Source organism: Panthera pardus, unplaced genomic scaffold (genome assembly GCF_024362965.1).
Source record: "Panthera pardus isolate Hobbes unplaced genomic scaffold, ASM2436296v1 HiC_scaffold_16, whole genome shotgun sequence".
NCBI lineage: Eukaryota > Metazoa > Chordata > Mammalia > Carnivora > Felidae > Panthera > Panthera pardus.
Window position 1 is genome coordinate 32629906 of NW_026526721.1, and position 26262 is coordinate 32656167.

The 26262-nt window shown below is 35.0% G+C and overlaps 1 protein-coding gene across 5 annotated transcripts in view; it reads right to left on the reverse strand.

The window, feature by feature from the left end:
- The window catches only part of ROBO1 (roundabout guidance receptor 1), a 1122944-nt gene that overhangs the window by 961799 nt on the left and 134883 nt on the right, over positions 1-26262 (reverse strand). For all 5 annotated transcript variants that reach the window (XM_053903216.1, XM_053903212.1, XM_053903215.1 and 2 more), the window contains exon 2: positions 4075-4211. In XM_053903216.1, the coding sequence (XP_053759191.1) occupies positions 4075-4162 (88 nt within the window). In that variant the 5' untranslated portion in view covers positions 4163-4211. The remainder of the gene's footprint in view (positions 1-4074; positions 4212-26262) is intronic.

The following is a 26262-nucleotide window of genomic DNA, read 5'->3' on the forward strand; positions in this document are numbered from 1 at the left end:
CGTTAAAGTACTTTTAAATTTAAATGCTATATTCTTAAGAGGAGACAATTAACTTTTTAAGTTTTTAATATTAATTTCTGAATAGTCAGTGCAGTTAAAAAAATCAAACTGCCTCTAAACAGGCAGTCTCTATAGATTGCAAGTAACATGCATTCTCCTTATCACTGCCCATGGCTACTTTGCTCTAGAAACTCAACAACCATTGGAAAAATCATTTCTGTAGATAAAAAAACCTTTATAGGATGGTAGGGTGGATATATGCAATATTATTTTTAAATAATGTACTCCAAAGGAAATGTTTGATGATTCTATCACACTTCTATTTCCAAAATATCCCCCCCCTTTTTTTTTACATTATAAAGATTTTAAAAATCTACTTTGAAAGAATTCCTCACACCTATTCAAAAATCTGTCAGGCATGTGAAAGATAAAACACAAAAAATATGTATAGATGGGAACTGTATGTATATATGTCCTCTTATTTCTCAAATTTTACGAGAAGAATTCTGTCTTTAAAATTTATAATTTATCTGTGGGTGATTTAAATACCCAGATAACACTTAGCTCCTTGCAATTACCTTCATCTGGGTAAAACAGTAAGGTACGGAAGTGGTGGCGGATGGATAGGTGGGGAGGGTAAGCAGTAAATCATTTCAGACAATTTCACACTCAAGCCTTGTTGACATGAGGCAGGGCAAAGGAAATAACCCTGTCAGCACCTGCATCTTTAATGAAGGAAAACGCTGCTGCACATGTAGAGAATAGAGAGGAAAAAATAAATCATGTTTAACTTTAAAGTGGGCTGTCGGTTTTATTTAAATAGAAATGCACCCTTCTGTGCTTCCCCTCCCCATATATTTCCATTTAAAATCTTACAAAATACACCTAGATGATTCAACGTTGTGGGTTTTTTTTTCATCATAGATGTTCTTCAAATTCTCAATTCCGTCCACTATATTCAAAATGTATACTTCTAAAACATATCATTTAATGTATTTGTCTTTCATTGTCTTCCTGACATCTGTTGCAATCAGAGGTGGCTACTTAAAATGTAAAGATGAGGATCTGTCAGATTCCTTTGTAGGAGAGATTAAATAAAGATGTGGCATAGCCCAGATACAGCATGCCTCAAGAGATAACCGCAGTTGGTTTAAGAGTCCTTTATATGTAAATAAGAGATGAGGTAAATTGACAAGACAAACGTCTAGCAGTGGTTTTCATTCAGAGGCAGGTTTTCAGGGGCTCTCTATGCAAAGAAGGGCAACAACTTGAATTGTTAGAATGGGCTTATCATTGCCAGAGCCCATCCTTTAATTACTGTTTCCCTTAAAACTGATTTACTTTTGAACAAGAATAGTGCTTGATTTAAAATGCACAACTAATTTCTAGGCACCTCCCTGGCACACCAACTACCTTCACATACAACCCTGTAAATATACAAAAATGTAACTATGATAAAACATAAGCAGTTTTAAAAATACAGACAGACAAAATAGAAAACAAAAAACACAAGCTGAGTAATCCATCAAGCCAGGCATTATATTCAAATAATGTTTTAATATTTAATTACAAGTAACCAAGGTCACGAAAACTTGTGGTGATAAAATATATTCTTGTGGTGCTAAAATAATCTGCATCATGATGGTTATTTGCACTGTTTTTTATTTCATGCCCTGATGCATCTGGTTCCTGTCTACACCTCTGTTAATGATGTCAACAAGTTAAACTCTACAGACCAGGTACTTCTTAGATTTTAGAAACTTGTTACATTTTTTTTCATTTATCCGGCTTTTGAGATAAATTTCTGATGAAAGAGATATTCTTTTCTTAAGGTGAAGAGTGCAAGTAAATCAGGTGAATGAGAAACTGGGTTTTTTTTTAAACCTTTTAATACTGGATCTTCCCGTCTTTGTTCCCTCTAAACTCCACCGCTAAGCTCACTTAGGGCCCAGGTCCTCTACTGAACATGAGAAAGCTAGAACTACAATAAAAAGAATCAGGACCTATTTCATTCTAAGACTAATGTGAAGGAGGAGAGAATCCGAGGCTGATGACTCCTTTCAGTAGAGTTTTTATCTCCTTAGCCTGCAACCAATGCTCCTGGAGGGAGACAGTTATGAAAATGACTTCCCCTCTGCAGGTGTTCCTTTTGAAAAGCTAACAGTGTATTTCTGCCAGCAGGTAAATTACTTTGAAATAATTCTTGAACTCTGCGGTCCTGAGCAAGACATTGAACTTTACGCATCCCCTTTTCAGTACCCATATTTCTTTTTAAGGTATTGCCTCACAATGGACCCTGAGTTACTCATCTGTATGACCCAGTGTTAACTAATTGATAACTGATCAATCACCTTTGAAACCAATCTACATATGGTATTCAGCAATGAATTTGTGTATTTTAAGGTCTGTTCAGTTATAAAAATGCTTGCATATAGGATAGTAATTGCAGAGTTTTGACAAATTTTAGATCTAAATGTTCAAGTTGATTAGTCTTCTCTGAAATGATACAGTATCTTCTTGAATGACAAGGTAATTTTATATTCCATAGGTAAACCTTACACCCTCCTCCCACACACATCCATGCATGTACTCCTTCTTCCAGATAATCTAGATAAATAAAGAAGATTCAAACTACACCTGATAATTTTGAGATTTGATTACTCACTCAGTAACTAGATCATGGATTAAATTTGTTGACCTGGAACACTCACAGGCTGGCCAGACAGTTTAAGGATAATTAAACCTAAACTATATCTTTATCTATATATATGGATGTGCATAGTTTTAAAAACATTTTCATTCAAATACCCTCTTAACCTCGAGGATTTGGAAAACAATGAGTTATTTTGTACTTAATTTGCATTTTTCATATACTTCAAAAAATGCACAACACTTTTTCATATTGCCCATTTTTGATATTTGGTTCATTCACGAATTTTAATCAATACTCAACAGAGTACTGGCAAGAGAAGGGAATGTAGAAATGGGTTAAAAATAAAAAACTTTCAGTAATTTCAGCAGTGTATTAATCTAATTCAGTGCAAGTAGCTAAATGCACTTGGCTACAACAGACTAAATTTTCTGTATACTTTCACCCTATGGAAATGTTTCAGTGGTTTATACACGACTCCCTTATGTGTCAGGTCAAAGTATCAATCTTAACCCAGCAAGGAAAAAAAAGTCAAGCCCCTGGATTATTTGAGAATCCTGATTTGAGTGTGGGCACACATGATACATTACATATAGTTGCTGACTATTAAAATAAATATAACAATAAAACAAATAAAAATCAAGCTTCAAGGTTTAATCTAATGAAACACCATATACCATTCTTTTGTGAAGAACTTGTCTAAATTATGATGCTCTGTTAAATCTATCCAAATTGACTCCTAATTGTCCCTATAGTTTTGTCTAAGAGGAAAGTTGACATTGTATTTTGATTAGTGTATCAATATATTTTTCTATTTTTCTCTACCGTAACATTATGTTGACTTAATTTCCCATAAGAGAGTTTAAGTAAAGCTTTTTACAGCAATATTATTCAGGCGGCATTAATAAAATTATGAGTTCAAGGAAACCAGTTTCTAACTTCACCAAAAACAATAGTAACTATGGCAGCAACATGGCAGCGTGTCGCATTTTTATTCTGACATTGTTGGGCCTATTAATTAACGTGTCAGTTTTAAATACGTCACTTTTTTTATGGTCCTTTTCTATGTTACTAACATGCACTGTAACTGCTTTTCTCTTTGTGCTACACATTTCTTCCCTACTATAATTGTTCTTCCACCATTCTAATTCCCTAAGCTAATATAATAACTCCTTACATGTTTCAGTAACAGTGAATATTTGTCAATTTTCTCACTTTCTCTCGGGAACTAGTAAAGTGCTCTGTATTCAAGAGTATTTGATCCCTGAAACATATCAGCACACATGCTTAAGAAACCATTCACACAGACTTAAAAATTTGAAAGCAAATGAACAAATTTGATTTATAAGACACACAATGAAGACAAATTTAAATCAAATTTAAATCAAAGTCATGGTTTGATAAAATAAATGCATGGCACTTACCTGGAATAAGCTGTGCCAGGAACAGGTGATCTTCTGTCAAGCTGAGGAGTGATATTATGACCAAAAAAGGAACATGTTTCCATTTCATCTTTGCCCCTTCCTTGCATTACACCCAGCCAGTGACGGGTATGTTTTATCTGGGAGAAAAAAAAGAAAAGAAAAGTATTTTTAATGGTTAGCTATGTTGAAATAAAGATGATATTAAAAATATTTTCTGGGGGTATCTGGGTAGCTCAGTCAGTTAAGTGTCCGACTTTGGCTCAGGTCATGATCTCATGGTTCATGAGTTTGAGCCCCACATGGGCTCTCTGCTGTCAACACAAAGCCACCTTCAAATCCTCTGTCCCCTTCTCTCTCCTCCATCCCCCATTCTCGGGTGCTTGCTCTCTCTCAAAAATAAATAAACATTAAAAATTTTTAAAAATATTTTTTCTGAAAAAATTATAGTTCAAATGCAATTGAAATATCATTTTAAATTATAAAATATATAAATAGTTAAAACAAATACAACTTACACTGAGTATATTTTAGGATATATATTTCAAACAAATATAGTATTTATTAATTTTGAAAAGCCGTTTTCAATCAGATATAAATAGCAAATAAGTCCTTGGTTTTCTCTACCCTTTAGCCCATGCCAGATAAATGATTTTATTTCTCAATTTGGTTGGAACATTCTCGTCAGGTCTAGTAAACTCAACGGTTATTCATTCACTAAGCAAATATTTAGAGACAGCTCATAATGAGCCAGTCATGATGCTACTTTGAAGGTACAGCAGAAAACAAAATTGAATATTCTCTCTTTATTCAGGTATATAAACAATTTAGGGCCATTTTAAATACATCGATTTATAAGCACATTAAAAAAAAACAGCCTTTGTAGGGGTGCCTGGGTGGCTCGGTCAGTTAAGCAATCTGACTCTTGATCTCGGCTCAGGTCACATCTCAGGGTTCATGAGTTCAAGCCCCATATCAGGCTGTACGCTGACAGCATGAGACCTGCTTGGGATTCACTCTCTCCCTCTTCCTCTGCCCTTCCTCTGCTTGCTCTCTCTCTCTCAAAAATAAATAAACATAAAGAAGTATTTTAAAAAATCCTTTGTAGATATTGAATTCTGAACAAGATACTCTGTATCAGCCACGAAATAGAAGACAGTGCCTTACAGAGGATGACTTTAACAGATGGCAGAATAAAACTAAAGGAATTCAAGTGGAAGACTGATCAGTCTTGCTTGGAAGACCTGACCAAACTTCTACTAAAGAAATGGCATTTAAGATATGAGACAATATTGGATAAGTAGAAAAGGAAGTACCATTCATAATGAGAGAACAAAACAGACAAATATTCAAAGGAAGTGTGTGTGTGTGTGTGTGTGTATTCCAATATTCCAATAATACACTGATATATTCAGGGTAAATTGTAAGGGTAGTTGTTTGGATGGATGATAGAGTTTGCCAGAATATAACATGATAGAAAACTGAAAAGATAAAGACAGGTAATGAGGAATCACTGTGGAGTTTGATGATATCCAAATTACTGACCAGATAACTCTGGTAGGAATGTGAAGGAAAAAAGAAATTATGAAGAAAATTAACACAGAGGCCATAATAATTGTTCGAAAACTTATAATAAATGTTCACAAAGGACATTGGGAAAGGAAATAAATCGAATGGCTGGTGTTGGGGTGGGGAGTCCGGTGACATTACACAAGAATACTTTGCAAGACTTAACGATTAGATTTAGGAAGTAGGACATAGAAAAACATTCATTCACTTAGCCAAAACTACATAAATAAATCTAGCACAAAATGTAATTTGTCCCCAAAGAAAAATAAAGCTCTATAACTCATTTTGTGACACTGAGTGCCAACCTGAATAAAAGGATGGCCTGCTTGACTCTGTAGGTTTATCCACACAAAGCTATTATCAATTTGTCTATCTGAGCTGGGCTGTCCTTACTTTATTACTTATCACTGTATAGTTAATTGCCCACTTTTCCTTTAGCAGAGCCCTCCAATCCTTCTCCCAGACACCTACAATCATCTGACCTCACTTAAGATATTTGAGGATTATTTCTTCTCTTAAGAATTCTGCAAGCAACCCCTGTCTGAGCTAGAACCTTGCCTGCAAAGAGAAATACTCTTGTCTGCTGAAGATTCATACTGCTATCCATCCACCTTGTCTCAGAGCTAATGCCTCTGGAACTCTCCTCTTCCTGGTATACTACTCATAAATGACATCATATACCCACATTATGTTCCACGCATTATCTGTTTTAAGTGTCAAATGAGAGTCAAAAGTAGATTAGATTTCAGATAATCACAAACCTAGATTAACAGTTCCACTAGGCAATCCACACTATGCAGTTGCTAGTTTGTCCCGAGGCTCCTTTTCAGAGTTATCCATTGGTGTTTTCGCTTATAGTCACATTTCTCGGTGTTATATAGATGATTAGTTCTTCCAGAGAAAATGTATAAATACACTGCATCCTAGCAATTTCTGCTTGACTGGGTTTTGATAGAATAGTTATCCTATCATCTTGAATTCGGCTTGCCTAAGGATGTTCTCATATTCCTCTTCACTCTAAGATTTGACTATTAAGTGCACTAGACACCAGAGGCCTTGTTTTAAGATAAACCCTACTTCAGATTCTTCAATGTACATAAGTAGTTTTGCCTTAGCTTTTGATGTACATAAAAGCATGTATGAAACTAGAGACTATTTATGATTTGCTTATTATATGAAATTTTAGAACGATTACATTAGATAAATGATATTTTATTTTATTTTTATTTTTTTAATGTTTATTTTTGAGAGAGAGAGTGGGGAAGGGGCAGAGAGAGAGAGAGAGGGAGACACAGAATCTGAAGCCGGCTCCAGGCTCTGAGCTGTCAGCACAGAGCCTGATGTGGGGCTTGAACTCATGGACCACAAGATCATGACTGGAACTGAAGTCAGACACTTAACCGACTGAGCCACTCAGGTGTTCCTAGATAAATGATATTTTAAAGTGTATGTATTGAAATTGAGATTTCCATATCTGTGGTTGGTTACATTCTAACAATTTCATTAATAATTACATATAAGTTATTAGCTGCCAATAGCCATCAACCAAATAAAGGCCCACATCAAACAGATGAATTCTTCTTTAAAAATCAATGCAATAATCATAAGAAAGTAAAGCTGGAAGTATAAATATTTATTATAATTGGTTGAACTCCTACCAGTCATGTCAGTAGGCAGATACTAGTTCAAATTTCTAGAATATTTTAGTATAAATATTCATAAAACCAAATTTTATTATCTAAGGACAATTCTGTGAACTTACATGTTAAGTACCTAGTACTATAGCATGATTTTAAGGTAGAACTCACAAATCAGAACGGGCAATTGCATGATTTGCTATGTACACACATCATAATCGCTTGAAATTTTGACCTTCAAGAGTCCTGTCTGAAAATGAAAGTACCCCAGGGTAAATTATAAGCTAAACAGCAAATACACTCACCCCTTATTTAAAATCTCACCTTTTGATATATTAATAATAGGACAATTGATTTTAGTGAAGAATGTGATATAACTGCATTTAGATGCTCTCTGGGTATTACAATATAGTGAACTCAGCAACCACAAACACAACCCCCTAAGAAAATATGAACATTTTTCTCCATAGATGTGTTCATACAGTGCCTATTATCAAAGTGCTAAGAATGCATATTCATATGGTTTTGAATTAAAAACACTAACATGGTATGAAAAAAGAGTTCAAAAGCTGCAATATCCCTTTACTTTTGCGAAATATTAGTCTGAATGTGAGATTACAGAATTATTTAGTGTAATGTTACTCTTTAAAGTAGAATTTTGTTGGGAACGATAAATCTACGAAAGTAACACAGTGCACTGTTTTAGAAGCATAGGTGGTAATACTAAATTCTTGAGTGTGAATCTCAGCTCTGCCGCTCAGATGTTGTTTGACTTTGGGCAAAAAAATTCAAGCTCACTTAGCCTCATCTTACTCCAATATAAAATGTGAATAAATAATAATAATAATAATAATAATAATAATAGCTACATCACTGGGCAAAATAATATACGTATACGTGGAGGGCTTATAAAAGCATCTGCTTCAAAAAACAAAGGGTCTGTTTCATCTTCTAATATCATCGTCATGACCCCCAACTTCAAATAGCATCCAGTGAGGTTCCTCCAGGGTGATGATGGGAACAATCTTAGGTTTGTATTTACAGGTTGTTTCACATTTGAATAGTGTCCGTTTTAGGCTTAACTTGCAAGACACTAGGGGTTTTGATTTATTTTAATGAACTTGATTAAGTTAAATTTATATTTGATAAAATGAACTAATTCACAGTGTAAGTTTAAATTTAACAAACATACAGAGCTATGTATCTTCCACCTCAATGAAGATACAGACAGTCTCCACAGGGGCCTTGGTGTTAAGAGCTAATATTTTATGTGCACATGTTGTGCATGTATACATGTTGCTAATGCACACTTTCAAACAAAAATAAATGTAATAACAGGCTGATCTATTCCCTGCTATTCAGAGGAAAACTGCTTTAAAGAGAGTTTTAAAAATATGTATTTGGGGAAAAATTTGTTCTACTGATTACTAATTAAATTTTTCAGGAAGTAGAAAAGTGCCATAAGAAATAGATTTAGGTAAATGTATGGTCCGACAAAGTCCAAAACACTTCTTTCGGCATGCATTTTGGATTACTGAGGAGAACACAAACATTTCCAAACCTTATCTGTGTATCATGAGGACTATATTTCAGTTTCTTCTGAAACTCTTTAGCATCAGTAGCTCTCTCTCTCTCCAAAGCTTTCCTTGTTACTAACCAAAATTTGTTAAGTTACTCTACTCTCTTGTTTCCTTTTCAGTTGAAAACAAAGAGTGGTCTGAGAAAGCAAAATATTTTTTGGAGTCTTGTCCTTCTCAGCCTTTTCATTGTATTCAGGTTACGTTTAAACTGATTATCTGTCATTCAGTGAGTCAAACGTTAGAACAGCTGGAAACGTTCCATAACACAAAAAACCAACGACTATTGTTTCCTCTGCACTGGTCTTAGAAAAAAGAAACAACAGTGGCTAGTGAGTAATAGCTGTGTCCCAAAACGGGCTGCCCTTGTGAGATCAGTGGCCTGGAAAGGCCAGGCTCCTTTTGGATTTTACATATAATAGATAAATCAGTGGACAATCCACACACAGTAAGGAGATACTCTTCCTCTTTACGAATTGGATTAACTGAAGTTTGGTCTACTCAAATAGGAGTATCCCCCTAGAGAACTTAAAGGAAAATCAATCATGAGAAAGTAAAGGTCTCTACTCAAAACAGTCTTTGGAAAATTTTGGAACTTAAAAAAATAAAAAAAAAGAAGAAGAAGAAAGAAGAAAGAAGAAAGAAGAAAGAAGAAAGAAGAAAGAAGAAAGAAGAAGCATCCGGGGCACCTGGGTGTCTCCGTTGGTTAAGTGTCCTGACTTTGGCTCAGGCCATGATTTCACATATCATGAGTTCGAGCCCCACATCTGGCTCTGTGCTGATGGCTCAGAGCCTGGAGCCTGCTTCCAATTCTGTGTCTCCCTCTCTCTTTGCCCCTCCCCGCTTGTGTTTTTTTTTTTCCTCTCTCTCTCTCTCTCAAAAATATTAAATAAACATTAGCTTTTTAAAAAAATTTAAGAATACAAAATTAGGTGTGGTGAGAGAGCTATAAATAAATACTTTTGCACAGTTAATATATGGAGAGCCCTGTGCCAGACAAGTCAAACTGGACAAATTCTTGTTAAGTTAGGGTAATGTCACATCTCTTATAAAAAGTACATTATTTGAAAATATCATACACATATAAAAGCAGAGTACTTAAAGTACGCATTTAGGGCTAAATAGATTAAAACATTTAAACACACACACACAGATGCACTTGCCTCATAATTAATTCATTTATAATAGCTTTGGCTTTACTTAGGGAACCCTCCCCTCATAAAAGAATGTAGATATTATACATTTAGTCAAAATGTTTACATTATCCTAAACCCCAAATTATTAACATCCTAGATTTAAAGTGTCATTATTAGCTTTATGATTTCATTTATATATGTGAATTTTGTAAGGGAAAAAGGAGAGAGAAAAGAAACTAAAAACAAAGACACTTTGGAAAATGAGTTCGAAATAAATACTGAGAATAAAATATATGATTAGAAAATACAAGACTAAAGGAAACATAAAGGTATACTTAGAAAACTGGGTAAGAGAGTTAATCAGGAAGAACAGAACTAAGGGAATTAGCAAGATTTTCAGTTGTTTGCTACCTAATTTTTTGCATCTCCTGGTTATGTAGACAGAGCTATATTACAGTTCACACACTTCAACTTTATATTGATGAATTATGGACCCCATATCCAATTTTGCCTCCATTTAGTTCACAAAGACTGATTAATTCTCATTATATTTCCAGGAAACACATCATTTTAAATTCAGAGCACAGTGATACACCTCAGGGTATATATAAAGAATGAGATGATTTGAGACTCTTATCTGTATCCAAAACGTTCTGAAATACCTTAGCAAGTCAGGAACAGTCAAAGACACTAACTTTTTTACTTAGTCAATTTACTTAATATAGTCCATCCATTTAGTACCATGTAAGCAGATATGTTACCATGAATTAATAGAAGATAAAGTAAACTGAAGACATACATCCTTTTGAATTCTTACTCTTCAACCTATACCAAGTTAAAAAAGAAAAAGAAAAAAAGTGCCATAGACAATGTTTCTGTCTGCTTAAAATTCTTATGTTGAAACTTAATCATCACATTCCCAATGTGACGATTTTAGGAGCGGGTCCTTTGGAAGGTGATTAGGTCATGAGAGTGGAGTCCTCAGTAATGAGATTGGTTTCCTTTTGAAAGAACCCAGTCACAGAGCCTGCTAGGAACCAGGAATTGGCCCTCACCATATACCAGATCTGCCAGGGACTTGGTCTTGAGCTTCCCAACTCCGGAACTATGAGAAATAAATTTCTGTAGTTTACAAGCCACCTAGTCTAAGGTATTTTGTTATAGCAGCTCTATTAGATTAGGACAGTAAGCATTTTTCCATAATGTAATGGATCTGCTATATTCCTAATGACCTCTAAAATTTTTGAACTTCTGTTTCTTTGGTGTTTTTTGTTTGTTTGTTTGTTTGTTTGTTTTTTGTTTTTTGTTTTTTTTTTTTTTAATGTTTGTCTGGAAAGAGAGAGAGAGAGGAGAGAGACAGAGCAGGAATCCTGTTGAAATTGTGAGCTGAAATCAAGAGTCCTATGCTTCATTGAGCCACCCAGGCACCCCATGAATGTCTGATTGTTTTACACATTTCATTTAATTAGGGTGTTTAAACACATAGCGATGCATTTGATGATAATATTGCTTAAAAGAAAAACATCAAAAGAAATAATAATAACTAGCAGTAAAATGAACTTCACCCTCCTTTGAGGTGTTCTAAGAATATTATTATGGTACAGTTTTAGGAGAATCACCACAAACAAAGAACAAATAATTATTTTATTGCTACAAAGTAAGAATCTGAAGCATTAGATAATTCTGAAGACACCGTATACAGAGAATTCAAAATACTGATGGACATCTTCAAATAAAGTATCAAACAATCACTAGAAGTTCTACTTAATGTTTGGTCTCCTTTCAGTATGTTGAAGGCAGCCCTTCATTGGTTTAAAGCGATGTTAGCATGACTTTGGAATTAGATATTTTAATACAGTGCTTTGCGAGAATTCATACACGCATTTCAAGATTAAAATATAAAAATCAATGAAGACAGTAAGATGGTTGTCAACCACTGGCTAGACTATCTTATCTAAATGATGGAAATGCAGTTATGTACAAAAATAAACATAATGTGCTATCTACAGGGCATGATGAAGATAAACAACCAGTTTCTCTACGACAGCTACCATAATCATTAAAGAATCAATGCCAAATTAAACTTCACAAATCCTTAGGGGGAAGAGGGAGGGAAAAAAGTACAGCAGTAACTGCAGAAAGGTTCAAATCAATTTTTAACCCTAAACATAGTGAAGTTCATTAGTATTGCTAACACAGCAGCAAAGGTAAAGACAGCAAAATGGAGATTTTTATCTTCCTTTTGCTTTAATTATAGGGTTGCTTCAGGCAACCTAATTTTCAGACTTGTTTTTTTATAAAAAGATTGCACTGATATAGTAGTGGAATCATATTAAGACTAAATAAATTTAAAACATGATTTCATATAAAGAAATTCTGCATGTAAAGACACAGTATGTAAAGATTTAATATGCCAACAATTATACCCGATTTTCATTCCTTTTTTAAAATTTTGTAGCTAAAATGAAAGCTGTCTACATCAGGCACTCTTTTCAAAATGAATGTCCAGATTCACAAAGATGACTCCTTAAAAGTATACTCATGTACACGAAGACAAAAAGAAAGCAATTTTCAAACAAAAGCAATTTTCAAAATGCTCTGCTCACACAAGCTCTGTCAGATGAATTCTATGCCCACTTGACCCTCAATCATATTTTTCATTTCATCATTCTGATGAAAATTAGTGGGGCACATGATGTTTGGTCATCCTAGCTGAAAGTGAATCCAGTTGCGGACATATTTTTCTGGAAAATATCTTTCAAGTAACGTAACATGGAAATAAACAGCAGTGGCCTCAGTACTCTGAAAAGAAGTGTTGCCTCCGACAAGTTAGATTTATTGTAGCACTGATAACAACAATGGAGGAAATTGTCTGGGCATTGGTTTACTCAAAGAAAAGTTACATATGAAACTGATCTAGCTTGACACTTATGTTGACAGGGAGACAGGTAGCAAGGTAGAGAGGGGGAAAGGGAAAAAGAGCAAGAATAAGAGAAAATAAGAGAAACTGAACAGTTGATTTAGCTAAGCATGTTCTGGTGGCAGTTCCTGGAATTAACAACAAACCAATTGTATAGCAGGTGAGGTTAGTTATCTTCTGAACATGCTCAGCTTTCAGAGAGTGCCGCTGCGATCATTCTCTTCTCTCTGTTTAATCTAATTGAAAAGGAATGCCTGGTGACTCATTTTTCACTTTAGCGACCAAGACTTCAATTAAAGCCAGCCATACAGCAAGCTAAAGGTAAACAACCCAAGCTGTGTTACTATTAAGCTTCAGTAAATACAAATATCTAATAAGGTTAAAAAGTGTATTTAATGGACTATGATGTCATTATCAGATTACTTTCTCTAAAGACAAAACAAAGAATATACCGAAAAGCATATTAAAATGACAATGCCCAAGGGCCTGTATTTCACTTATTTAATAATATTTCTTGGAGAACCCACTATGTGCCATCCTAAGATTCAAAAATTAATACCACATAGTCTTTGCCCAGAAAGAGCTTATTGTATGCAGGGGAAACACACCCAAATAAGGAACATATATGATGGTATTTATGTCACAGAGTTAGAGTGCTATTCTATGAGATTGAAGCAATCAGTGTTCTGGCAAATTGGAAAATGTTCATCACGGAAGTAAACACTTCAATGGATCTTGAAGGAATGGTTGTTGTTGATCAAGCCAAAACAATTTAAAACTGGAGACAAACGGAATTCTAAATAAAAAAGTACCAACTGTGCAGAGGCATGGAAGAAAGAGTCTGTGTGTTTGAAGAACAATAAATGATTTCATTTGTGAGACTTCAGGTGACATATATGGGTGAGGCTGTGACTGGAGAGGAAGTTGAAAAAATTGAACAAGGCCAGAATGTAAAGGGCTGTGTGCATAACAAGACACAAAAGCAGAAGAATGTACTGAACAAATGTGGTTTCTAGGAGAAAGCTCTGTAAATCCTGGGCATGAAGCAAGCAAGTCTGGAGATCATGAGGCTGCATAGGTCACCGTTACAATATTCTACATTTCTAGCACCATGGCAAAGTCTGCCATTTAGCAAACACTAAATATTTGTTGAATTAATGGATGGATAAATGAGCACAGTGATATGAACACAATGATATGCATCTAAACTAATGTACTTACAGAGAAATAGGAAATACAAACACAAAAGCTATTATATTCATGAAGTCCATATGTCTATGAAGTCTGCCTTTACGTTAGGCAAAAAATCATGGTGGATAAAGACAAAACGCTTATAGAAACATTGTATTTAACAATATGAAAAAGAGCAAAATATACTCACTTTTTCTTATTTGTTTTTATTTTCTAAACAAATTAATTTCAAAGACACTGCCTTGAATGTGTATGGAAACCTAAAATCAGCTCAATTCTATTGGGAGATGAGTCACAGCATCATTTTTAAATGGATGTGACATTTAAATTAAAATCTATTACTTCAGGTTTGACTTTTGAAGTATCTAAATAACTCTGTTTTTTACAACTATTCATATTAAGCCTTGATATTAATTTCTAAGCTGTGAGTAGATTACACATTAATACTTAAACGAGCTGCAAATTTTTAGATTGCTTAAGAGCAAATAGCTGTGGAAATATCATTACCCCCCCCAAAGCACACACAGCACAGTTAATCTGAGCAATTGTCTTCACTTGCGTTGGGTTAGTTTATGAAGATACAGTGGCAGAGAAGGGATAAAAGTAGCAAGCATTAGATTTCAGCTGGCTATTAGTAATGCTATAGCAAGAAAGGCATTCATAAAGTAGCAGAAGAGCAGGTCAAAGCCAATTTTAATATGTCAACATGCACAAAGACATATAACAAAAAAGATTCACCCACAAAAGGCTTTGCATGAAAGATGGGGAAAAATTCTGTGACTGGCAATTGTGTTGCACGCATTCTAGAAGGCAAGGGTTTTTGAAAGGCATTTAGCTCTAAAGCATTCAGTGTTCCCGTGAATGTCCTCAGCAGGACCAGAAATGGAGGATTCAATTTTCAAAGATAATTGTGTCAGATAACTGTCTCCTGCCTTTTCAGCAAGCATCAGATAAATACCTAATTACTAACCAAGTGATTTTAGAGCTATATAGCTTAGGCTGGTGTGCAGGCTACCTAGAAAGACCTGGCCATTCAACGTATCAGGAGGGAAATACAGTTGGATTGTAAATTAATTTCATTTATTTGGCTAATGAAATCTTACCAACTATCCTATCCTAAACAAATAATTTATCATTTTAACAAAAGAGCAGAAATTTCAACATAAAATCAATTACAGCCACACAAATAACTTTTCACCACAACCCATTCAAAACAATGTACTGAAAATAAAAAAAAACAGCTGTAGTTGGAAGTTTATTTTCTTTGGGCAAGCCTTGAATAATTATATTGATCCTAGCTTCTAATATGACACAAGAAAAATCTTAATATTTCTGGAGGTTAGAATTTGGTTCAACTCTTTTCATAACCATTAGCCATAAATTCATGACTATTCACTTTTAAATGTATATGTAGGAACACTCAGCTTGGCTCTTGACTACTTCTGAGTTTGACTCCCTGTCATATTCCCGGGCTTTCCTTGCTATCCTATGTTGTCATGTGTGGTATAAGGCATACAATTAAGATCCAATATTATGTGCTCTCTTGACATCTGGTGAAACTGGCATAGTCTCAAGTGGCCTGACTTCATTTCCCTTCCCACTCCACTCCAGTGGGTAAGATCCTCTAGCAAAACAACCTTCTTAAGGTTTTTAAGAAGGGACCAGGCACAGTTCTTGTTTATCCCTGAGTATGGGGTTTCATTACACAGCCAGCCCATGAAACTTAGTTAAACAAGCCAATCACATCCTTCCAGGGGAAGGAGGAACCCCATCCTCTTTATACTACAAAGCCTACCTCCCACAGCTTCTGGGGTCATTCCACTCTGTTCCAGAGTGCAACTCCCATGTGACCCTACACGGCATGCGGTATCTTCTTCCCAGAGGCGGTGAGTTCATATGAGTAGAAAACAACTGGTGATCTCACCTGTCCAGTGTTGGATGTTGTGTTTTCAACCAGCCTCATAACCCTATGGGGAGAATCCCTCCCTCAACAACAGGGTGAATATGAGGTGAGGTAAACATCACAGGACCACTCAGATTGCTCAAAAGTACAGATCTTCCCTTTCTTCCCTAATAAATAAATTATTTGGTATGTTTCCAGAGTGAATGGCTAAATGTGGAAACCTGGAGAGGCAACTAAAATGATTGGAGGCACTGAGCAAAATGCTTTCCCATGTCAAAGATTAAGATATTACTGGCATTTACTGAACTCTTCCCCCAGGTCCCTCACATAGCTCCTATTCTACTGGCTACTTGTGTAAAACAACAGGGTAAAGTCAGAAGAGGAACATATTAACACAAAACATAAACAATGCTCTCCATTACCAAAGGATGATCAGAAAAGGGATTCATCCAACGAACCATAAAACACCACTGCGTTTTAGCAAGTTATACCTAGTAGGTTTCATTACGTAGAAGTTGTTCTTTAATTATTTTCATCTTAGGGGCACCTGGGTGGCTCAGTCTCTTAAGCGTCCAACTTTAGCTCGGGTCATGATCTCGCGGTTCCTGAGTTCGAGCCCCACATCCCACTCTGCGCTGACCGCTCAGAGCCTGGAGCCTGCTTCTGATTCTGTGTCTCCCTCTTTCTTTGCCCCTCCCTATTTGTGCTTTCTCTCTCTCTTTCTCTAAAATAAATAAATATTTAAAAAAAAATTCATCTTAAAGGTAAGATGATGATTATTAGGTAGAGGCATTTTTTTCATTACTTTTACATTCTTCCATGTGCTGTCTTTGTGCCATGATTTCTTTCTCTTCTTTCTTTCTTTCTTTCTTTCTTTCTTTCTTTCTTTCTTTCTTTCTTTCTTTCTTTCTCTCTCTTTCTTTCTTTCTTGTCCTCTAGTTACTCCTATTTTAGGTCAATTTGAGATCAGAGGCAGAAGCCTGATCAGGGTAGAGGAGGAAAAAAAAAACAGCTACAGGAAGTAAAAGGAAATTACATATTATACATTTTTTCTGTTAAAATTGGGATAAGATAATTATTTGAAGGCAATTACTGCATGCCTCTGCATCTATACATTAAACTAAAGCACTTAAAAAGTTCTTGAGCCTTTAACAACATGGAATATTACAAAGCAACCAAAGGTAACGTAGTGAATTTTAGCAATTACGGGATCATAGGAAAAGTAAGTGTTTGGTTAATTATGATTCTATTTTAGTTGCTTTTGAATCCACAAAATGATTTAAGCTAAAAGGTATAAAGACAATTTTGTTGTTGTTGCAAAGTAGATACATACTTAAATAGAATTTGGAAAATTAAAATCCAAATCCATGATCCTTTCCTGATAAGTAGACCAAGGATTAAAATTTATGCTCTAGGTGCTAGCCTATCCCCAGTACTAAAGAGAAGTTACTAGTTTCCACATAGTTTGTCTTTTGCCTGGTAAAATAACACCTGAAAAAATAATGTGACTTAGCTGACTTATAGTCCTGTCCTAGAAAATTCCACCCCAATAAAATAACCATTTTGTTTTGTTTTATTCAAGTCAATCATATCATCTATGTCTTTTGTATCTTTTCCTCTCAAGTCAGTTATTTCCACCAAAATTCAAACATGTTCTCGTATCTCACAACTTCAAGCACTATACAGAAGGAAAAAAAAAACAATGAAAAGTATTTGTTCATTGACTCCCTGACCCATTGCAGTTATGGCCTTACCCAGACATGGCTCTTACACTGTAAAATTCCTTTAGGGTTGGCTATTGCCTTAATTCTCCTTCACTTTTCTTATCCCTCCAGTCTGACTTCGGCTCCCATCATAGCACTGAAATCTTTCTTACTAAAGTAGCCAATGTTTTCCTTCATATTAAATAAGACCTGCCAAAAATATTCAACACAATTTACTTCTTGTTCTTTTGGAAACCCTCTCTTCTCTTGGCCTCTGTTTTGCTATACATTCTTGATTTTTCTCCTGTCCTCTGGCCAGTACAATTTAGGGAATTTGGGGCGGACCTTCCTCCTCCTCTTTCTCTATCTTACTTTTAAATATTGAAGTCACTAGAGAGAGAGAGCTCTAGATGCTCTTTTCTAGGCCCCTTTTCTGGAAAAACTCATTGATAAATACTTTCTATGTGCTGGTATTTCTCCAGCCTAAGCCTCTATCATGAGGTCCAAGCCAATGTGTCCAAATGATTATTTGATATATTCACTTGCCTGCCTCAGAGACACCTCAAATTTAACATGTTCACAATTGAACTCTTAATCAAATCCTTCTTGCCTCCATCTCTAGCCTAAATATATTTATTCTCCAGTATTTCCCAGCTCATCCATCCAGGTACTCATGCTAGATTCTTGATAACTATCTTCCTCTTGCCATAATTTCCACATCCTAGCCATCACTATTTTCTATTGAATGTACCCATATATTCACAGAAACTTGAGTTTCATCATACTTCCTTCATACTTTCCATATCCAAACCATCCCAGTGATTTTACCTTTAAATTATTTATCAAAACTTCAATTTCCTTCCATCTTCAATATATCTACTGGTCACAAAAATCACCATCATCTCTTCTCTAGATGTGACAATTTTACCTCCTAGCTTAAACTTCTATTGGTATCATAGCTTCCATCTATACATTCTCCAAAATAATAAGTTTCTTTAATGTTTTTGAGTAAACCATATTTAATGCATAAAGTACACTGACCTTAAGTATACAAATCGATAAACATTTACATATGTATATATCCATTTAGCCACAGTTTTGATCAAGACATAAAATGGTTACTATATTCAGAAGTTTCCCTCATATTCCTTTCTAGTCAATTCTCACCAACCTCATCTGAGGAAATCACTATTTTGACTTCTCTTGTAGTCAATTAGCTTTGCTTTGAATTTCATATAAACTAAATCATGTGTACTAATATATGATTTATGTCTCACAATATAATGTCTGTGGGATTCAACCAGGATAATTTTCAGTAGTGGTAGATTGGCCTTTTTTTATTACTAAATAATATCTCACTATATGAATATACAATTATTTTATCCCTTTTCCTATTGGGTGGGCATTTGGATTTTTTTCCATGTTATTGACTATTATGAATAAAGTTCATGTGGCTATTCTTTTTTTTTAATCTTTATTTATCTTGAGAGAGAGAGAGAGAGAGAGAGAGAGAGAGAGAGAGAGAACGGGCACAAGCAGGGGACAGGCAGAGAGATGGAGAGGGAAAGTCCATAGCAGGCTCCAAGCTCAGCAAAGAGCCCAATGTGGGGCTCAACACAAGTTTCAACATGGGATCCATGTCATGACCATGAGATCATAACCTGAGCCAAAATCAAGAGTTGATCTCCACCAACTGAGCCACCGAGGAGCCCCGTTATGTGGCTATTCTTATACACGACTTTTAGATGGGCTCCTTCGTGGTCCTATCTCCATCAAAATATATCTGTCTTGTAAATTCAGGAAAATCTTCTTAAAAGCTTGATTTCAATACTCCATTTCCTCTCCAAAAACTTTTTGCATTGGCCTTTAAATGCTCATCCCATTACATCTAAACCTGGAGGCCCAAAGGTCTCCATAATCAAATTCTGTTCTACATTTCCATGTGTATTTACCACTACTCTTCTATATGGACCCCTCACCATCAGACCGGCCTTTTTTTCCCCTTCAGTGTCCTCTTTTTTTCCCTTATTATTTCTAACAATATTTCCTTCCTCCAACTATTCTTTTCCTCAGGGAAAACCAGTGCATCCCGTCTTTGCCTATTCAAGTCATGTTATCTTTTGACTCTCTTAAGTATCTTATTTAAGTAGCATTTGCTTTGAGGAATTTCCTCTGACCCGGCCTGAAAAAAGCACAATTTAGTATTTGATTATCTGCTTTTACTGCTTTCTATTTAATGATTAATCAACTACAAAACTGAGATAATAAGATCAAACCATATGAGTACTTCTTCTAATGTCTGAGAATTCTTCCAGTCAAGTCTGTCATTTTACCACACTGTGATGGGCATCTTAATTTTGAGATTACATTACTAAAAACTACATCAAATAACATGATATCACTTTGTGATTCAGCATGTGCTCTTGATCTTTTTATTTTTTCAAAGTAGGAATACTAAGCAAGACCTTGTGGTTTCAGTTCTAGATCTTACACCGAGGAGCTGAGATAAAGGACCACAATGGCCATTGCGAGTGACAGAAAAATGACATAAGAACAGAAGATAAAACAGTTACAAAGACAATTTGCAGAGGGCCTCATGGATACAGATAAGAGTAATAAAACATTTAGTGCCATTCAGTCAGAAGTTGCCAAAATCAGATGTGTAATGAAGTACAGAAATTAAAAAGATCAAAACTACCAGAAGGAAATACAGTCATCTGCCTTTCATTAGAGAATTATTGAAGACTTTAGCATAATGTCAGCAGTTAATATCACATGCAGAAAAGGCCAAAGAAAGAATGCAAAGAATGCTTTGGGATCTGTACACATTTCTGCTTCTGCCACTTCTTTTCATGGAAACCATTAGGAATACAGAACTTTAAGCCACATCCCAGTTGAATTAGTGCATGTTTGGCAACAATGCCAGTCTGTCTTGTCTCCAATGCACAGATTCATAAACCTTTTCCCTACTTGTATCAAATGCATGTAGTACATATTAAATAAAAGTGATGTTGGTGGGGGGGAAGTCATAGCATAGAAAGAAGCAGCAAACCCACTGAGCGGTATGGCCAGAAGTGAGAACATTGTGACTGTCAGGGCTTGACTGATCAGGCACATTTGGAGGCAATCTGTTACTATGGCCACTTTTTGTCTTCATAGTACACATGGGTTCTTCACCCAGTATCTTTGTGCATCACCTACCATCACCTCCTCAGGAACATCACTATCTCACACTCAACAACTATTTCATGAGTTCATTCTTTAACCTGGAGACTTCCTCGATATATTTTTACTGAAATATCAAGAAAAGGCAAACTATTACTGGATTACTTCCTAATATTCTAAACAAACTTCAAACTTTGGGCCTCTCTGGATAGCATTCATCCTTGACCTAAGCCACAGTTTTTTCTAATGCTTCAGCTCCCTCATGTGTTCTCATTCATAAAATAATCTCTTTGGAACACTGTGATTCATGAATCTGAGTCATTTTTGCATAGATCGATTTATGAATACCCCTCTCCTCATGTCAGCCTTCCCACCATCTGTGACATCCACCTGGTCTGCATTAATGGACTTCATTCTTGTTTTTTTTTTTTTTCTTTTTCCCCCATTAATGGACTTCTTAACCTGTGATCCTATCGTACTGTTACTGACATGTCAGCCCTATGACCCCCAGGACAGCCTTCTTCACCTCCTACCCACTAGAGACATATTATTAGACCAATGGTCACTTTTGATCTCATGCCTGCCTGATTCCTATCTTTTGGACCACTTAGGGCTTCTGTCTTGATTCATATCAGTATTATATGTTTCAAGAGGTAAACATTTATAACTCAACCATTTTAAGGAAAAATATTATTAATGAAGGATAAAAAAGGCAATGTGTTTCTGAAATATATTGACTTTTTAAATTTTATTGTTTTACTAACTGTACTTTACTACATAGCACCATCAATAAAAAAATACATCAAGAATTTCTATATAAAAAGTCACCACTACAAGTACTCAAAATCCCATGACTTTCCTCACTATGATTCTAGATAGCAATTTCCTTAACACAGAATTCTGAATATTTGCATGATTAGTTTTATCACTACTTTCCTATTTTTCAGTAATTGTTAAAAAACGCAGTCGAACCTAAAAATGACCTTACCTGCTAACAACACGGAAAACTGGTATGATTTTACTATATGGAAACAAAGATTCTCTTTTTTACACTATTAGGATTAATACATTTTAAATTTCTTAATACAAACTTTCATCCTTATGAATGAATTGTTGAAAAATTATCGATTCGTAGTACTGCATTATTAATTGTTCCAGTGAGCTGAAAATCTCCATTTTAAAAATCTTGGTTTTAAGTTACCCACTGAATATCAATGGTTTCTTCATTTGATGGACTGTTAATTTAAGTTAAAAAAAAATGGAGGAAAAATAAGATAAATTTCAGGGTTTAGCTGACATATTTTAAAACATACTGGCATTAAAGATGCCTGCTTTGTAACAGAAAATTCCCAAGATATTTATTCCTCCCTCATTGTATTAAAAGATTATCTTCAATTGAAAACTAGACATTTGTGTTTTCCAAGATATTTTCATTTTCTTGCTGGGCAATCAGTTCAGCTGCATCCATTTGTTATTTTCCCCTAACGCTTCTTGAAATTAATTATTTATTGACGAAACTGAATTTAGATAAATATGGCAATTTAAAAAGCTGTAAACCTGGAAACTATTTTAAATAGCTTTTAATTTCTAAAATAAATTCTTCCTCACTAAGGCTATCTGTTCAAATGCATACTCACATGCACCGTATTCCCAGGAGAGGAGCCATCTAATTGAACATGATAGTTTACAGCCCCAAGACGTGTTTGTCATACCCAGAATGTTGAATATTTACAGTCATTACAGAAGTGGCCATGTAATAAAACTCTCAGAGGATTGAAAACTAAACAGAATCTCGAAGCTAAATCACATTTATGCTGTATGAATGTGGTACTATATTGATCAAGTAGTCTGATTTCACCAAACAACTATGTTAGCTGTATTCTTTATAAAATTTGAAAATAAATAAATGCACACGTTGTGAAGTAGGAAATCATATATAACTAAATTATGTTTCATGAACATGCTCACAGGTTGGTCATTTGGAAACTTCGGTTATACTTTCTTGCAGAAATTATGATTAGATTTACTGTGCGGTCCACAAAAGCATCTTTAGCCCAAAATGTGGCTGTAATAATGATGGGCCCTTTACTCTTCGTTGATATTATGTTTTTTTTTTTTGGTTTTTTTTTTTTTCAAATTCTTACATTGTTCAGGGCACTGAAATTTTCTGGCCCTAAACCACTATAAAGTTAAGCCTTATCTCTTTCAAGATGTGATCATTTGGAGTTCTGTCCTCTGTCTCTGATATATTAGAAAAGTACCTGAAATGAGGTATGGACATGTTGCCATGGGTACATGAAAAGACTCATAGTCCAGGAGTTGGTGACATGGGAAGGGGAAGGTTGGGTTGGATGCAAATTTATTGGCAGAGGCTGTTTCTATGTACAGGTTATAAGGGATAAGCAATTCTTATGATATTTACCTAAACAGACTTCATTCTATTTTTTTCTCCATTTAATTAACCAGCATTTTTACTAAGTAAAGCAGTTTTATCCACTGTTTTGGCAGGCTATAAATAGAATTACAGTCAAACGAATGATTAAATTGGACAAAGGGCAATTTTCTTTATGATTCCAAATCTCTATGGGTTTAAAACATTTCATCTGTACCCTTATATACCACTGTTAGCCTGTGGTAGATTTTACCATTAAAAAAAGGCTCACCTCACAGTTCAAAATGTTGCCACTGCCTTCCTCAAATAGAATTGTTTTTCCTGCTAACAACGTAAGGTGGCGGGGCCGGGGGGGAGGGGGGGAGCAAGAGAAAAGAAAGGACTACTATTTCACATCCATTGGAATGGCTATTATTAAAGAAACAGAAAATAACAAGTTTCAGTGAGGATGTAGAGGAATTGGAATTCTTGTGCATTGCTGGAAGGAATATAAAATGGTACAGCCACAGTGGAAAAAAACAGTATGGTTATTCCTAAAAGAAATAAAGACAGAATTACCCTATAACCTAGCAAATCCACTTCTAGACATATATTTAAAAGAACTGAAAGCAGAGGCTTGAACAGATATCTATACACGCATGTTCATAGCAGCGTCATTTAAAACAACCAAAATGGGACACCTGAGCGGCTCATTCAATCGAGCATCTGACTCTTGATTTTGGCTGAGGTCATGATCTCGTGGTTGTGGATATGAGTCCCACCTCAGGCTCTGCACTGACAGCACAAGCCTGTGGGGGAGATTTTCTCTGCCCCTCCCTCTCTCTCTCTTTCTCAAAATAAATATATTAAAAATAAAATAGCCAAAAGATGGAAGAAACCTCTGTCAATCTTATTGACAGATGAATGAGTAAACAAAATGTGGTAACAGACATATAGTGGAATATTATTCAGCCTTAAAATGGAAGGAAATTCTAACATGGAAGAAGTGTGAAGATATTCTACTAAGTGAAATAAGCCAGTCACAAAAGGAAAAATACTGTATTATTCCACTTACATGAGGTCCCTAGAGTAGTCAAATTCACAGAGACAGGAAGTAGAATGGGAGTGGTTAGGAACTGGCAGAAGGAAAAACAGGAAGTTATTATTTAATGGTTATTATTTAAATAAAGTTGCTATTTATTTCAGTTTTGCAAAGTGAAAACAGTTGTGGAAATGGTTGCACAACGATATTAATGTACTTAACGCCATTGAACTGCACACTTAAAGATGGTTAACATTTTTAATTTCATGTTAAGTATACTTTACGATAATTTAAAATATATAAATCAAGTGATTAATTAATGGCTAAAGTATAAGTTAGGTTATTTTAATAATATGTTGCTAATTTATGGCATTATAACGGCTGGTGATCAATACTTTTTTCCCTCTGATAAAGGAAGCATTTGGATTGACTGAAACCTTAAAGAATATTGGACCCCACTAGAAAACAAATGTCACATCCGAACACAAGGGGCTTTATGAAGCAAGGTCAGTTTCCAGTTAACATAGAAATTCATATTCTGTGGCTAACCCTGGAAATTCTTACTGTTAAAGGTGGAGATACACACAGTTTTGGTTTCAAGTGACAGAAACCCAGCTCCGCCTACTCTACAAATGAAAGGAAATTCAAGAAAGGATACTATGTTAGTTCTTGGAGTCACAAAGATATGTTAAATGATCATGCCGCAGGGAGGATGGAATTGTCGTACAGGTAACCACTGAGAACAGGAACTCAAAAACATCTGGATTTTAATCAACAATGTGTGCTTTTCTGAGTGTTGACTTCTTATTTTCTCTCTCCTCTCTCTCCTCTCTCTGTTTCTCTCTCTCTCTCAGCTTTCCCTTTTTTGCTGAACTCCTTCCTCTGCACAGTATAAAATACAGCCACTAACAATGGCTGGCTTATAATATCTTCAGCACTTGAGAGACTAGTCAACTCTTATTAGATCTTACATATAAAACTCCCAGAGAAGGAATTCATTTGCCTTACTTGGATAAGGTTACCGTCTTCAGATCAATCTAATGTCACCAGAATATGTTTTGTGGGAACCTCATATTTCCCACATGGATAGGACAGTTAAGGATACAATGTTTGGAAGAAAGGAATGGTGGATATATAAGGACTGAACTAAACAGACAAAACTGTGCCTATTTTTATTTATTTTTTTTTTTGCACTTCATTTCTTTTATCGATGCTAATTATTTTTACGTGTTTATTTATTTTATTTTTTTTTTATTTCAGGGAAGCTACCAACTGATTGTGCTTCGACCTTGCCTGCATACAGTATCATTTACAGGAAAATATTATATTATTTTTCATATTTATTATAATGCCACTTAAATATACAAAATATACAAGCTCATTATGCTTATAAGCTCATAAAATATAAAACAAAAATTACAGTTAAACACAAGTGCTAGAAGCCAATAATGTACAAATTAATGGTATCTGATTTTAATTAACTAAATGAAATAGATGATGTTATTTTTCTGTAATGAAAATATTATTTGCAATTTCAATATAATTCTGATTATGATGAAGCAATGCTTTTCAGTTTTCATGGAAATAGTACCATATTCACTGTGATGGTAATTCTCTTATGAGTATTATCTTTTATAAACACTGCACAACTCATTGCTACAGAGTGCTAAATTGTTATTTGGCCTTCACTTCATTCATAATTTCTAAATCAATTGTCTCTATTACTTTCACATTGTTGCATAATGATTGAAGTGGCATTCTTAAAAAATGAAACATGAAAATCACACAGTAGTATACACTTCCAAGGCTGTTTTTTTCAAATTATGCAGAGTATGGATATGTAATTTTAGAAAATAATCAACATACATTCACACTATTAGGAAACAGTGGCGAGGCTCCTGGATGGCTCAGTAGGTTAAGCATTTGACTCTTGATTTTGGCTCTGGTCATGATCTGACAGATAGTGGGATGGAGCCC